The sequence below is a fragment of the Anguilla rostrata genome, chromosome 4 (assembly GCF_018555375.3).
Source record: "Anguilla rostrata isolate EN2019 chromosome 4, ASM1855537v3, whole genome shotgun sequence".
Taxonomy (NCBI): Eukaryota; Metazoa; Chordata; class Actinopteri; order Anguilliformes; family Anguillidae; genus Anguilla; species Anguilla rostrata.
In genome coordinates, this window is record NC_057936.1 from 15583883 (window position 1) to 15599200 (window position 15318).

The 15318-nt window shown below is 36.7% G+C and overlaps 1 protein-coding gene across 7 annotated transcripts in view; it reads left to right on the forward strand.

Annotated features, from left to right (window-relative positions):
• mllt10 (MLLT10 histone lysine methyltransferase DOT1L cofactor) overlaps positions 1-15318 on the forward strand; it is a 74112-nt gene that overhangs the window by 2403 nt on the left and 56391 nt on the right. For 2 of the 7 annotated variants that reach the window (XM_064330937.1, XM_064330938.1), the window contains exons 1-2: positions 9025-9809; positions 11779-11858. In XM_064330937.1, coding sequence (XP_064187007.1) covers positions 9647-9809; positions 11779-11858 — 243 coding nt within the window. In that variant the 5' untranslated portion in view covers positions 9025-9646. Of the gene's footprint in view, positions 1-9024; positions 9810-11778; positions 11859-15318 lie in introns of those variants that run through there. The other 5 variants (XM_064330939.1, XM_064330942.1, XM_064330940.1 and 2 more) reach the window with 3 other exon arrangements.

A 15318-nucleotide genomic window follows, 5' to 3' on the forward strand; every position in this document is an offset into this window, starting at 1 on the left:
GTCGAAAACTTTATTGACAACGCGAATCAATGGATTTTTGACAGTACGTAGGCTACTTGATGAGTCTGCCTGCTATTCAAGCATATCACAAGCAGATGCGAAATTAGCGAAGTAATCAGTTTTCTTCTGCTTCTTGCATATTTAACCTACGTTGATTTATTGGAGTGTTAACTCAATATTGTGGGGAAAAAGTGACTTGCTGAAAATGTTCTCGTAGGCTTACGTATTAGTCCAAAGCGCATAGCGGAACGATTGAACAGCCTGCAATTTCTTTAATTTGGTGAACTGATCAGCTGATCCTTCATTGATTTCATCTCATAGATAGGTCTTCGAAACCCTCCACTAAAAAATTGCGTCCCTGATTTGATCAAATGTAGAAGAATTGTAAACCGATTAATAGTAGGCTACTACAACTGTTGAACTACTCCTGAACGTAGATGAACCCTGACACGAGAGATGATCTTTGTTTTATGAAACAAGCAAATCAATAAACTATTGACTGGACTCAATAAAATCATTGAACTACTCTCCTAATTTTCTGGAGGGATGCATGGTTTTAAATAATTGTAATAGTTCTGTAAATGTAGGCTAATTGTATTGGTATTCAAATTATCAGTTACAATCTAGCACTTTTTTTAATTTATGTGCTGTGGTGTAGCTAATGCATGTGATTTCAACGACCGTTCGCCTAACACCTTTAATGATATTCTTAGACTGGGCAAAAAAAAAAACGCGCGCGTGTGTGTGTCACATAGACAGAGAGAGAGGGAGGGAGAGAGAGTAGGCTACGCAGCTTCTATGCATGAGCATGTCGACTGGGGAAATCCGTGTTTTTCATTTCTTGGCATTCTATATTTGCCCATCGCAAAAAACCGGCCATTTCGATCTGTATATTACCGGTGCAAAAATGGTTTAATTAAAATGAGCAAATAAACATTTGCGCGATAATAAAAGTCCACAAATTTTGGCATTTTATATTTTTAACAACTGATGTATCAAGCAAGAGAAGGAGGGTGGTCATAAATTAAGATGAACTTTGTTATGCTTACTCGGAACCAGTAATTCCTATAATACTGCATTAAAGCAGAATGCTCTAGTACGTAATATTTTCAAAGTGGTGTTCAGGCAATACTTACTTGCACATTAGAGCTTCTCTATCCTCTGCACCATGAGTAACATTTGTTTTACGGCTGACAATAACCGTGATTATTATTCCTGGCCTGGTTATTCACTGCAGTAGCTCATATAGGCCTACCCTATATGCTTTAGGCTGGTAGGCCTATTGCTTCCTGGTGTGTCGACATCAATCCCACGCTAACATTTCTTCACGCAGAGATCGTTTCAGAATTATTTTTGAGTTCAGTGGAATAAATGATTTTACACCGCAAAGCCCGTAACCCCGTTTCACATTTATAATATATAACACTAAAGAATGCCACTCCAATCTCCATATGTTTAAAATAGTGTTTTTGGGCCGATTCAATAATATTAAAAATAAAGGTTATGTTTACACGTAGATTACATGCAAACTAATTTTCCCACAAATTGAAATTAAACATAAAAGATGCGGGTTAGTTTGGCCTTGAATTCCATTTTATTTTCATTGAAAATATTATTTGACGCTGTCCTCCAAGCAACTGACCTAATCGGTCTCAAATAAATGAATAGTCCTAATGACAAATAAAAGTCGACATATAAAGCATACAACAATATTTAGAATGGATCCTATATTTGTGAGATTATTTAACATTTGAAAATGTTTAGAAATTAAGGGCAATAATCTGTGCATCTTTTCCTATACAATATGTATGAAACGATCAAATATAGGCTACTAATCCGTTGTGTTGTTTCATGTAGGTGTATGTGCCAGTGTTATTTATATGAGTAACGTCACCGAAATATTAAAATAAATGTTTATCTAAAACAACACACTTCCAAACAAGACCACAAAGTTGTTACTGCAGAAAAGCTTTATCTTTTACTCGTATCGCTAAGCCTTTTCATTTATTGAAAGGTTGAGTAGCACCTGATTTTTTTCCAGTGAAAGAAAGGACACTGTTGCCAACCCCACTAATCAGCCCTTAACAATACAATTTGATGTTCAAGTTATTATTCAAACCAGTAGCCATCTGACGAGAAAAGGAGTTGCTCTACCAGATTTTCCATTTCTGATTAACTATCAAGTTTAATTCTGGATTTCCTTTACTCAAACAAAATCAGTAATTTAGGTAGTCGAAGTGCCAGAGGTAAGATGTATAGCACATCCATCCTTCTCATTTATAACAGAAAACATGGTGTCAGCGTGTCTCAAACCTGTTGAGTTAAAAACAGTATCACGTGCTGTCTTCATGCTTACCTCTTAAAATAAATAAAAATAAAAAACATTCTGGCATTGTGAGTCCAAGTCCATAACTATAATGTTTTGTCCTTAACATTAAATGATGCAATTAGGCAGGTATCAATTTAAGATTTCTTGACAACACTACAATTTTCCCTATAGTTGATAAGAATTGATTGAAATAATGTAAGATTTGCTCAATGAAGTTAAGATAAAAGGCATTGTAGTGGGGTTGAATCTGGCTGTCACTCTGGGTATCACTCTGGCAATCAATGAACTACAAATACATAAACATTGCAAATAAAAATATGTATTAAAACACAGTGGAATGAAGTGTAAACTGGATGATGGCAACACACTGCACATGTAATTGTAACACAACCTGTATGTCTTAGACCTGAGATTTATCAGGTGGAAGGAAAAGTCAATCCCTTTTGGTGTTGACAAATGAATGTAGCAACAGTCTGACACTGTGAGTAAACTGTGTATGTGTAAAAGCCAAATAATTAATTTTTCAAAACAAAACTTGTATTTGTTGTTAGTGTAGTCTGGAACAATTAAATGAGTGAATGAATGAATAAATAAATAAACATATTTAATACATTTACAGAGTGCTAGTTATTTCCCCAGTAAAAGTGTCCAGTGATTTAAAAGAAACTTATTTAGAAGCATGTCTTAATGACCATTCCATTTTAGCCTTCATGCGATATGCTTTGCTCCTTATATATATATATATATATATATATATATATATATATATTTCTTATATGGTCCATTAATTGCATTTGATTTAAAGTTCAATGAGGTAATATGAGCGCTTGCAGTGAACCTGTGACATATGAAGGGGCAGATGAATAACTGCTCCAGAGTAGAGTGTGTGATGAGTGTGGAAGCCTTGTGTCTTACAAGAATAAAACTGGTACGCAGTAAGTGTCCCACAGGCACAATATTTGAATGCCCTGTGCCTGGAGTGAGAGTGCGATTCAAACAAATATATGAAAGATTATTTATGGCATGCATGTGCAGGTCAAGTCAACAGGAAAATCTAATGTGAAAAGAAACACATACATAATATTCATTGTTTACATATTTTGTGTTTGCCACAGAATTCTTTTTATATGTTTTTTCCCCCCACAGTCAGGCAACCTTTGAAAACATTTTTAAAATTCTAATTTTCACTGACTAGATAAGGCCACACCTCACTCACCTTGATATAATCCACTGGTTCTCCAACTGCATATCCTTGAATTGTGTTCAAACTAGACTACCAAGTTGACTCACATTTTCTAATATGTAAATCAAGAACTTGTGTTGATGACACTGGGTGTCTGTGTAATTGCATATCATAGTCCTGAGCCTCAGTCCCAGTTGTGTGGCCTTTCCTTCAACAATCATGTGGTGAAAAATCCCTAATTATCACCACAGTCTGTTCTAGAAGTTGTGTTCAGTTTCTTATCAGATATTTAAAAGTATTTTCATACATATCCAGTCTGCTGGTGTTGTAGGAAATCACTTGAATATCCTATTCCCCAAATGGAAAAGTTCAGCCTTATGCTGTGCTATAGAAAATACACCACCACATGATTCCATATTTCCCCCACCATAATTTTCATGACAGATTTACACCCTGCTGGTTTGAGCAGTCCAATGTTTAAAGGTTTGGGCAAATGGGTCCTATTATTTATTTGATACTAGACTAAGAGTATGCGTAAATTGTGCTTTCCAATGTCTCACAAAAGGTATTTCTTACTTAACAAATGCCGCAATAAGATAAATGTTGAAATAAACAATACTTCGCATAATATTATTTACCCATTATTTATATTTTGCAGGGTAAGTTAGGGAAAATCAATTCAGAAAATGGAAGGGACGTTATTATTAAAGACTGAATTTTTTTATATACAAATAGGCTGAGGCACACAAAAAACGTTTTTGTCCTTATTGCAATTTTATTGTCTTTTATGCCTGTGTAAAACACTAATTGCCACTGTGTTTGAAAGGTGCTATATAAATAAACTTGCCTTGCCTTACATTATACTTATTTATTTATTTCCAGTGACTGCTTATCTCTTGGTGTTTTAATAGTTAAATTAAACTCCTCATTTGGCTGAGGGGGGCAAATGTTGTGCTGTAAACGGAAACACCTTACACAGCCTCTTTCAGACAGTGTCGCCGTCCATTTGAAACAACAGGCTTCACAAGGGAAAACATTCACTAACAAGTTTTTCTATGAATGATCTTGCCTACCACAGAAGACTTCAGTACATTGGACATTTTTTCCAATTGTGTGTTAATGTCAGAGCAGAGTACAAAACATACAAGTCCCTCTGCTTGGGCCATGCAATATTTCCTATTTTAGACAGCCTATCTGCCATGAGGACTCATACTCAACAGTGATATACCCTCATGTGTATAGCATGAACAAAGCTAAGGCTGTTGTCTACTGGTTGTTTCCCTGAGTGCCTCTCTCCTGGCTCAACAGTGCTGTGTTGATGCTCTGAAATCTCTGCTGTTTGTGGGATCAGGGAGGACTGCACTGGATCCAGAAGCAAGGTTCATTCTCTTCTGATACAATAACAAACTAGCATGTCCCTTCTTTTGGAGTACAATGGGCATTTCTCAGCTAACATCATACATCAGTTTTGGATCTTCTATTCCTCTCCAAAAAGCCTACAAGATTTTGGTAACAGGCTGTAATTAAATGTCAACCACCTGTCTCACACATGCATAGACTGTACATTTATGAAGAATTCTATCTCAAAAATATGAATTCAGGGCCACATTAAATTGAACCTAATTGCAATTAGACAGACACCCTTCAATGTTTACTGCAGTTCTTGCATGGAGTGACCTACAGCTTGCAAAAGGCCATCACTGTATGAATATTATATGATCAGAAACTCAGGGAGGAGCTGCAGAGGAACTTCATGTTGATAAATTATTAATTTTCAGATGCATCCTGTCTTGCAGAACACATTACATATCTGCCCAAATCAAAGAACTCATACTGTAATGCACCAACCATCACACAAGATGCATTTTTCATACAGCTGAAGCATTGAAAAAGTATATATTGAGAATGAAACCACACGACTGGTCATTTTTAAAACCTATATTAAATTGAGTGCCTATGCTACCTTTCATCAGTATTACGTTTTAATGGATATTACATACCTACCTGTGATAACCACATCAGCCACAAACCTCAACCAAAATGCATTATTTGCCAGAATAAAGAGGTCAGTTACCCAGTCAATTATTGAGTCCATTCAGAGACCCTGAGGTAGTGCTGAATTTGCACTAACAGCTTGCTAAAATGTATTAGTGACAACATTTGAGACAGAAAATACCTTATGATTATGAATTTCTGGTGACAACTGTGTTACCAAATACTTTGGAAAGCGGTTGATATGCCATAATTTCCCTAGACAACCCTTGCAGAACTAGGCTGGATTTGGGCCATTTCACAAAGTGTAAATGAAAACTAACATGTAAACATATTCATTCACCCTTTATTTCACTGAAAATTAAACTTTCTATAGTTCCACCCAATAATTTGCTTACATTTTTTTAGAAGAATTTGTATCAATTTTGTTCTGCAATGATTTTCATGTATAACCATACTGTTAAGTATTTACTGAAAACAATGATCTGTTATGTTTAATGGTGATGCATTTAGTCAACATCTCCTTTTCCAGTACACTAGCACCAATCAGGATAGCATTTAGCATTAGGGCTGTATAATTTAAAACTGGTTGCTGAAAAACATGAAAGTGGCTGCCATGCAGATCAGCTGTCACCTCTTATTATCAATTGTATGCTAAACTGCTTTCCACTATAAAAATAACTACTTGATACAAGATATTTCTATCTCCAGTAATAAAAAAATAAAAAAATGGAAAATGTCCTCAATTTCCACTGTGTGGAAAATGCCACTCCAAATAAATAGTGCAATTCAGTCCTTCACCATGTAATTCATTATTGAAATTCACAAACAAGCACTTATTCTGGTTATTCAGATTCCAAGATGTGACCTTGGGTCAATGAAATGCAACATTAATTTACTTAAATGTTATTCCTGGAACACCTTTTCTACAAATGTCTGCAGAACAGTTCATTTCAGAGTAGCAGTTTGAAAACTACACAGGTAGGAACATTCTGAAAGTTTTGCGCATTTTAAATGTGTAAACAGTTTCACATCATGTGGATTATTTCAGATTCACAAAGCAAACAAATGTTATTTTATTAAGGTGAAAATATACACATGAATGTTACATCAGCAAATACTGCATTACATGCATTGTTCAATCTATGAGAGCATAAGATACAGCTGAACCAGTAGCTGGTTAACAAGAACACAGCAAAAGACACTGTCAGTCTTCTGTCAAAAAACTGTCATTTAGAAATTCAGTTAGAGTCACTAAATTGTGCCAGTAGCACAGGCAATTTAGCCTCTCAAACAGCTTTCTTTCTCAGCAATGAGTGTGGCGAGACCCAGACTTAATCAAGTCCAAGTTGTAAAAATCATTTGCCATTTCAGTGGGTTGCCTCCCTTCAACAGCTGTCCTTCCAGTTCCCTTTGTTCCCCTGATAAGTAATAGGTTTTCCTACTTCACAATTCACATTTCTCTTTCCCCCATTGTGGACCCTGCATTTATGCATTCCAAAATTAAAGCAAATAATTGAGTTATTTCCATAGTCCTTTCATTTTCCATATTATACCGAGAAGGCTCGTGTGCCCCTTTAAATTATTGGCAAACATATTATGTTTCTCTGGAAACCAAGACTATTCAGCCCGTAGTGATGCAAGCAACCACAAAAGTGTTCAGAATAACCAATCTGTGGACCTCCAATCAATTAGTCCAAGAGTATGTAATTATTACATTTTACAGTGAAGAGGGAACAATGGGGAAAGACAGTATTTTGGGAGTTTTTATTTCCTTTTCTGTATCCATGTTTATGTTCTTCTTCAGTAAAGTAAGGGTGCAGGCCATTTCTTTTGAGTAGCTGCTAACAGACATGTACAATCTGTTGTTTTACTGTGTTACTTTGTTGACAGCCATGCATTTATACCTCTTGTTACCATTTTGAAGAAACTTCTTGAGCATCTATTTAAATGGAGGATTTAAGTTAGTGTGTACGATTTTTGCATATAGATAATTCTGAACATAGGACATTGTACATGTAGTAACCTCTCAAATTTATAAGAAATTGTTTTCTTACACATGCAGTATGTATGCATATAGGCTATATTAACAGACAGAAAATATGGCTTCAAAAATAATGTCTATAGGCACAGGGCAAAACAGATTGGTGGAAAAACAACACAACACATTGTAATGCTTTCTAAGCATAATAATTGACATATATAATCGTTTAAACATAAATGCAGCCATACAATGAGCAAAACTCCACATCTCACACATTGGTGTGTGAATAGGAACATATTTGTCAAAGTCTTAAATTGGGGTTGAGTGATGGTAAAAAAAAAAAAAAAAAAAGTAATCTTGTCGTTTTGAGAAAACATTTTAGAGAGCAGAAATAGACTTCAGTGAAATCAGCAGCGACAGACACATTAAAATAAGGCTACAAATGAAGGGCCGGGAGCCTACACGTTACTAAAGGTACAGCAATATTGTAAAACAAAAAATGGGAAGATAGACCCCAAATAATAAACATAAATTGACTGTCAAAACCAGTAACTTCAGGTTTTTTTTTCAAATGAGAGAGGAAGCTTACTTATACAGTTATAAAGTAATCAGATCATATTAAAGGGTTAACAAAGCGTAATACATTAGGCCCCAAAATAACAGCATTCGAATTCGAGTTTTAAACAAAGCTTCCAAGTCTTGTTTTCCGCAAATTAGTTTGATCAAATAGCCAAAGCAGCAAAGACAATCCCTCATTAAATAAGTAGTATTTTTTTTTTTAATTTTTACATCTACTATGAATTGGTAGCGCAAATAATACACTTAAACGTGTTTTATCTAGCTAATGGAACATGAAGCGTGTCCGTCTGTTTATTGCTTTATTTTCAGTACTTCAGTATTTTCAGGCTTAGATACTAGTTGCCACATGTTGCGATTATTATAGGCTACGTTGACTTAAAATATCTAAACTTGATATGACTGACCTTAGGCCTACAACTATAACCTAATAAACGTTTACAAGGAACCGCTACATAGTACATACTACGGGAAATGTGGAATTCATCTGGTAGCCTAATAAAGAGTGATATTGCTCAGAAAATGCATTTATGCGTTACAAAGTTTCGGTGTAATTTGTAGTGTTAACTTTGTCTGGTTTGTCAATCTACAAAACGCAACACTGTCGAGTTCTTAAAGTATTTTAAAACCGCCATGTAGACAGCAGGATGGGCTAGCCAAAGCATTTAAGCAAAGTAGCCTACGTTACTGTGCAAAAGACTATTGATCTAGCCTAGCTAAATGAAGTGATAGTAAATCAGAGAGAGGACCAGCAAGATAGATAATGAGCTTGTAAAATAAGCAGCAAAAATGCCGCCACGATACGAACGTCGAAGTACCTGTGATATGTATACCAAATCAACTACACAAGATATCCAACTAATCCACCCACGGTGCCGCAAATTACTAGCCGATAAACTGCTAGTATGTATACAGTCAATTAAGTATTTCCATGTACCTCGGCAAGGCACTAAGAAGCGTAGAATGGCTAACATTCAAATGAGTTTTCGTAGCGTGCCAATCAAACGACTTACACATAAATATTCAGGATGTGCTATTTTTCTTCAGCGAAACAGAAAGTTACCGAATTATCCCTGCATAAGAGAGACAGATGATGCATTTCACTGCTGCTTAGTTTTTCAACACATCGTCCGACAAGCATTCCAACTAGCTGTCTGAATGGTTCAGAAAGGAGTGCATTATATAAAACTCAAAGTTCTTACCTCCCCAATCCAAAATATAAACTACATAATAGCCTAGTTCGCTACGCGAGAAGTCATAGAGCCAAAATGGCGTTTCGTTCTCATAACCTTCACGAATATTTTGCCCTGAAAAGAGACCTCGCACTGAGCCAATCTATCCCCTCCTTGTTCGCCCCTGTCACTGCGGGCGCATGCGCTCGTGCAGTGTCTGTGGGACTGGTCCCCAGTGTGCTCGCGCTGCGTGTGGAACGAGAAATATCACGGTGGTAGTAGCGAGCGTAAAACCCAACCAAACAACATGGCCTTTCAACAAAGTGGAACCTAAAGAAAATAACGACATAGAAGCAATAACGCATGTAACTCCTGCTTAGCTTTTCACGTATGCTTGCTTTTCCTCGTAGATGGTATCCAGTGAGCCGTCTCTGGCAGTGGAAGACGACTACTTCGCGAATAATATGAAGGAGATGATTGGAGGCTGCTGCGTTTGCTCAGATGAGAGAGGCTGGGCTGAAAATCCACTGGTTTACTGTGACGGGCATGGTTGTAATGTCGCTGTTCATCAAGGTAAAAAAGAGAGAATTCTCTCTGTAGTATTCAGTCGTTAGCTACGTGTTTGAACATTTAACGTTACCGATTTGAGTCTTGTTCGGGCAGTGTTTTAGAGGGATGTGTGTTAAGAATAGAGCTCTACCAACCAAGGCCCTAGTTAGCTCGCTAGGTATGTATTTAGCGAGTTGACTTGCTAGCCACCTTGTTGGCTAACGATTGAGAGCAAGAAATTGCTATTTCATTAGCTATATAACAAGCTTAACAATGTATTAAAATCATGTTCAGAGAAATGATTAGGGTAGTTGGAAACTTATAACAATTTTCTGATATCGCAAGAACCTATTTACAGTTAGTAACATCCGTTTTTGCAGTCCCATAGCTTGCAACATTGTTTCTATGTCGTTAATGTTATGGATGGTGTTCGAACCAGTGTAGTTCTCGGCTTATTACCTCATATTGGGGTTTACAGTGTTGACAAATATGTATTCACGCAAAGTAGCTTCGGGGTGGCGTCAAGCAAGTTTCTCGTGGAGCTACGATATTATTTTATGCCCGCGTTACTGTTTTTGTAAATGTTGTTCACTAGCGTGTAACGTCCGGTTCTTTAGTGGTATGTAGCTAGCGATAGTTAGTTTGATGACCAAACAGACACAAAACGGTCTTCTGGCCTAGTAGCCATAACGTTACCTATGTAGCTTGCTAGATTGTAGATTTTGAAAATAAGTATCTTAATATTACAATTCATGGCTGAATGATGTTAAACATTGGTGCTAATATCCAAATGTTCAAACAAATGTTTAAGCGTAAATTTCGCTTCAACGTTTGTTTGAAAACTACTTTACTAGGTTACAGTTAGGAAACAGTGTAGCTAGCATTGTGATGGATCTCCATGGAAACCATGGCATCCTCTGTATGCCACCTCACTCATACACATGTCTAGCTGGCTAACAAATGGTGATTTCTCAAACTGCAAATTTGTTGCATTGCATTTGAAATAAATGGTATAGTATACATTGTGTAAATTGTTTTTGTTTTCCTTTGAACAAAAAATTCAAAATCAAGTTAATTAAGCTTACTTAAATAATAATTGAATTTAGTCCTATAGGTTATATATCTACCTCAGCCATTCAACAGTAGGTATATTGTGACTTTCATTGGAATTAATGTGGCAAATATTTGAACATATGTAAATGCACAGTAGCAATTCCCTTTAGTTATATTGCAAATTTAAGCTTGAAACCTAACCCTAATTAGCCAAAGAAAAACTTAAGAAAAAGTTATGTTAAATATTCAGAAAGATGTTGTCACCATGAATACAGTGTAATACAGCCTAGGAAACAGAGTAGTGTCATATCCTTCATCAACAGCCTTGTTGGTTACTCTGAAAGGCGGCCTTAGGAAAATATGTCTGTCTACCACACGTCACACGTCTTACACAATGTTATGGTTGAGGATGTGGTGTATATGATGAAAGTATTTCTTTTGTGGGACTACACCCCTACCCTTCACATAACAAAGCTGTTCATATTTGAATTGCACTGACAATACGTAATAGACGCAGCTTATTATGTGTGTCAATTTGATCATGTTCAGGCTGTGAAAAATTGTTCAAGCTTTGTGCAACACAACTCACCTGTGAATTGTTATTTTGGAGCTGTTGTTATGCTTCCCGTAAGTGAAAAATATCTTTCATGATGCTTCAGGTCTTATTTTAGGGATCATTTAGGTGTATTAGTGTTTTATTAGTGTTTTATTAGAAATGAGACATGCTGTCAAATGCTTCTAACTCAATCAGAAGGGTACAGCTTTGTTTATACTTTCCTTCAACAGGCTTTTTGAATGTTTGCATATTTTATTTCTTTGCTGGGAGATAATTCATTTTCGACAGTTAACCGCAATGCAAGATTTCCTACAAATACTGTATTTTCTTGTGATATGGAGGAAATGCAAGGTGTTTGAGGTTGATTTTGTTTTCTTTGTGCAGCATGCTATGGTATTGTCCAAGTCCCTACTGGCCCCTGGTTTTGTAGAAAATGTGAATCCCAGGAGCGGGCAGCTCGAGTGGTAAGTTCAATGATGACCTGTTTTTTTAGGGAGAGGAGGGGTTGCGTGTGGATTGTCCTTTTTCTCTGAACATTTGAACTTTCTTGTTGCATGCAGCCGTGCTGTTCGCCTACTGAATTATCTTTTTGAGGTAGTTTATTTCCAGCACTGATAATGTGGAAATGTAGACTAATTGTGATTTTGATATAAAGGGAATTTACAGAAGCCCTTTATCAAAATTTCAAGTGGTTCATAATTATGGAATCAAACAAGTTTCCTGTATTAAGTTGGTTATCCATGGTTAAAAGTTGTAGATGTGCTCCACTTGCTACCCCAAGAGTCGTGCATCATTAGGGCTGCCTGTTCTAGAAGTGTACCGCCTTGTTGGGCTTCTCACGCTGGTAGAAGCATGTCCTCAGAGGTTCTTTTTGTGCAGCATTGTTCTTGTCCAGTTTACTTGTAAATTAAATTATTTCTATCAAAACTCCCAGGTATGCTGTTTAAGGTTCCAGTGCTTCCAGTCCAGAATTGTGAATGCAATAGAGCATTAGATACTATCTAGTCTGCAGGTAATCAGAGCAAGAAAATGGTGAGCATTGTTGGGCTGAATGGCCTGTTCTTGGCATTATGTTATGTTATTACTTTATCAATAATATGACATGAATATAAATGTATGGAGTTACGCTCTTGGTGTGATGTCACACAAGGGGCCCATAGCCTGAAATATTGTGTACACCCTTTCTCATGGAGGTTACAGTCACCCCACAAGAAATTAAGGGCCACCTTAGTGAGCTTACTGTTTGGTACTGTAAAATAAATGCATCGCAATAAAAGTTCACCCTCCAGAAACAAAAAGGGTCCTTGCCCACAATCAGTATTTAATACATGAATCAGTGTAATTCCATTTGTGGTATTAAGGCCAAAGTACTTTCTTTGCTGACACAAAATCTAACTCCTGACAGGAGAAACCTGCTTCATAGAAAGAGGATATGGAAATTAGATAAACAGACGGTCCCGTTTTTTATTCTGAAAAGGGCTGTAACCTTGACCCAATTGTCTTGCACTGTAAGACAATAGCAGTATATACTGTGTAGCTGAAAGCTTTTCCATGATTTCTGTCATAGTATGAAATTTAGGAGCAGATTTTTCCACTTGATACGATTCTGTAATAAATGCCGCCTTTCTAGTAGTGCCACTCTACTTGAATTTCCTATGCAGCGCAATATGGTGTGAAAACTATGTAACAGTGACAAGTTTCCCCGGAGGATTGTTCACTTCCTTGCAGTTTAAGCTTGGTTTCAGTGTCATCCTCTTGTATTTGTTTTTAGAGAAATGTGCAGCCCCAAAGGTTAGATTTAATTTGGGCTTTGTTCATTTGTAATTTTCTAAATAAGGCAGACATATTTCTGTAGTTTGTGCTTATTCAATTGTGCCGTGTGTATGAGCATGTAATGTAATGTAATGTAAAGCATGCTGGAATTGTTCTGTTCTTACAATGTGGAATCTATGTAGAACTTTTGCAATTCTGAAAGTGGGTTGAGGTTGCTTGACTGGAAGAGAATTCACCTGAAACACTGATAATGTTGGTTTGTTTTTGTACCTGGTTACCAAGATTTCAATACAGCTGCAGTGTTTAAAACTGAGGACAGACAATGAAGTGGTGCTGAGGCTTTAGTTTTACGCTCCTTGGACACAAGCATAGCATTCTGGGAAGTTTTCTTCATTTTCAAAGGGTTTATTCTGGGAATTGTAACAGTCAGGTGTGTTTACAAGCTGCTTCACAGTCAGGGTTGTGTATCCCAACCTGAGTTGAATGAGCCTCATGGTGCATCTTCAGCACAGGAATCCATGTAGAATGGAACATTTATCATTTCTGGGTGATTATTCACCAGCGTTGTCATTTTGATCAATGTCTACACCCCAAAACTATGACAACGGTAATTTTTTCAGCAAAACTATATAATATTTTGTATGGTTACAATACTTACAACCTCATAATCTGAGGTGATTTTAATTACGTCCTAAACATCACACTGGACAGATCATCGAATAGAACTCAACTTACTAAATCTGCTAAAATTAACAAGGATTTAATTTCCAAGAATGGTCTTTCAAATATCTGGAGATTTAAGTTTCCTCACAAAAAGTATTCTCTTTCTTCTCCAGTGACCATAATACATATAGGGCCTACCCATATTGATTATGTCATTTTAGATAATAAATTATTGGGGAATATTAGCCCTTCCTTGTATCTCAGTATTATTATCTCAGATCATGGAGCCATTTAATTTCATGTGGCTCTACCTGACAGCTCCAAACCCTCACGTAACTGGAGACTTAACTCTCTTCTGCTAGCTGATGAACAGTCTATGCAACTTGTCTGATTCCAATTTGGATCCAAATACCTACTTCAGTTCGCCTCCGACCGCCCAATGTCCTTATCAAATGTAGACAATAAAATACTATCCACTATTTGGTGATATTTACATAGTGGTTGGTGATATTTAACTGAGAAATGTAATGAATATCCACTGCAGTCTTCAACTAGCACCAGCAACGCTGGTCTCGTATGGCGACCAGCCCTCATTGTTGACGATTGTCGGTTCGTTCAGGTTTTTAGGTGGGGGTAATTATTCATTCTAGGGTTAAAATTAACCAGAGGTGAAAATATTGTTGTTCACTGCTGTTTGTGATGGCTAACTTCTTCCTCTCCAGTGTCTCTAGGCTGATTGTCACATCCAACTATAAGCTGTTTCCATCCCACAAAGCTTGTGGGAAGAGAAAAAAGCAGCCATATGCATGCCCAATTCACACACATTTTGTTAAGCATCACCGCACCAGTTCATAGTATCTCCTTAAAGGTGTTACCCTAGCTAAATAAAGAAACTTAAGGAAAATAACATCAACAGACACTGTCATAGCACTTATTCAATCAGAATTGTGTCACAATTTAGGAGACATTTTTTGCTTATGATAGCTATTCACTCCCCTATTGATGACTATCATAATTTTCCATGCTCTCTAATTCCATCTTTGGGGCTTGGTACTCAAAGGGAATTTAGTCCATAATTAGTCTGTATACTGATGCAAAGTTTGGATCATTTACTCAGTTGTGTCATATGTACAACCTACCAAAATATCAGTTTTTCTAATATCTCCAAGACAGTCAGAAGAATATGGTTCCTTTCAAAATTTGTAATTCTCTATGACAGTATATGTAGCCTATACATCACTCACAGTAAGATCTTTGGAAACTTTGGGGAAAACAATGCAAAATGTTGACTAATGCAAAGCTGGCCAAAATTTTTACTAATGCTGACCCTTCATCGCCTAGCTGTAAGTCCACCTGTAGGTCATGGACACATGTTCTGGTCTTGCCCCAACTTTAACATATTTTGGGCAAAAATTGAGAAATATTTTTAAATGATTCTTGCAAATACATATTAAAGCCTGTGCCAAAATTGGCTTGCTTTCCCCCTTG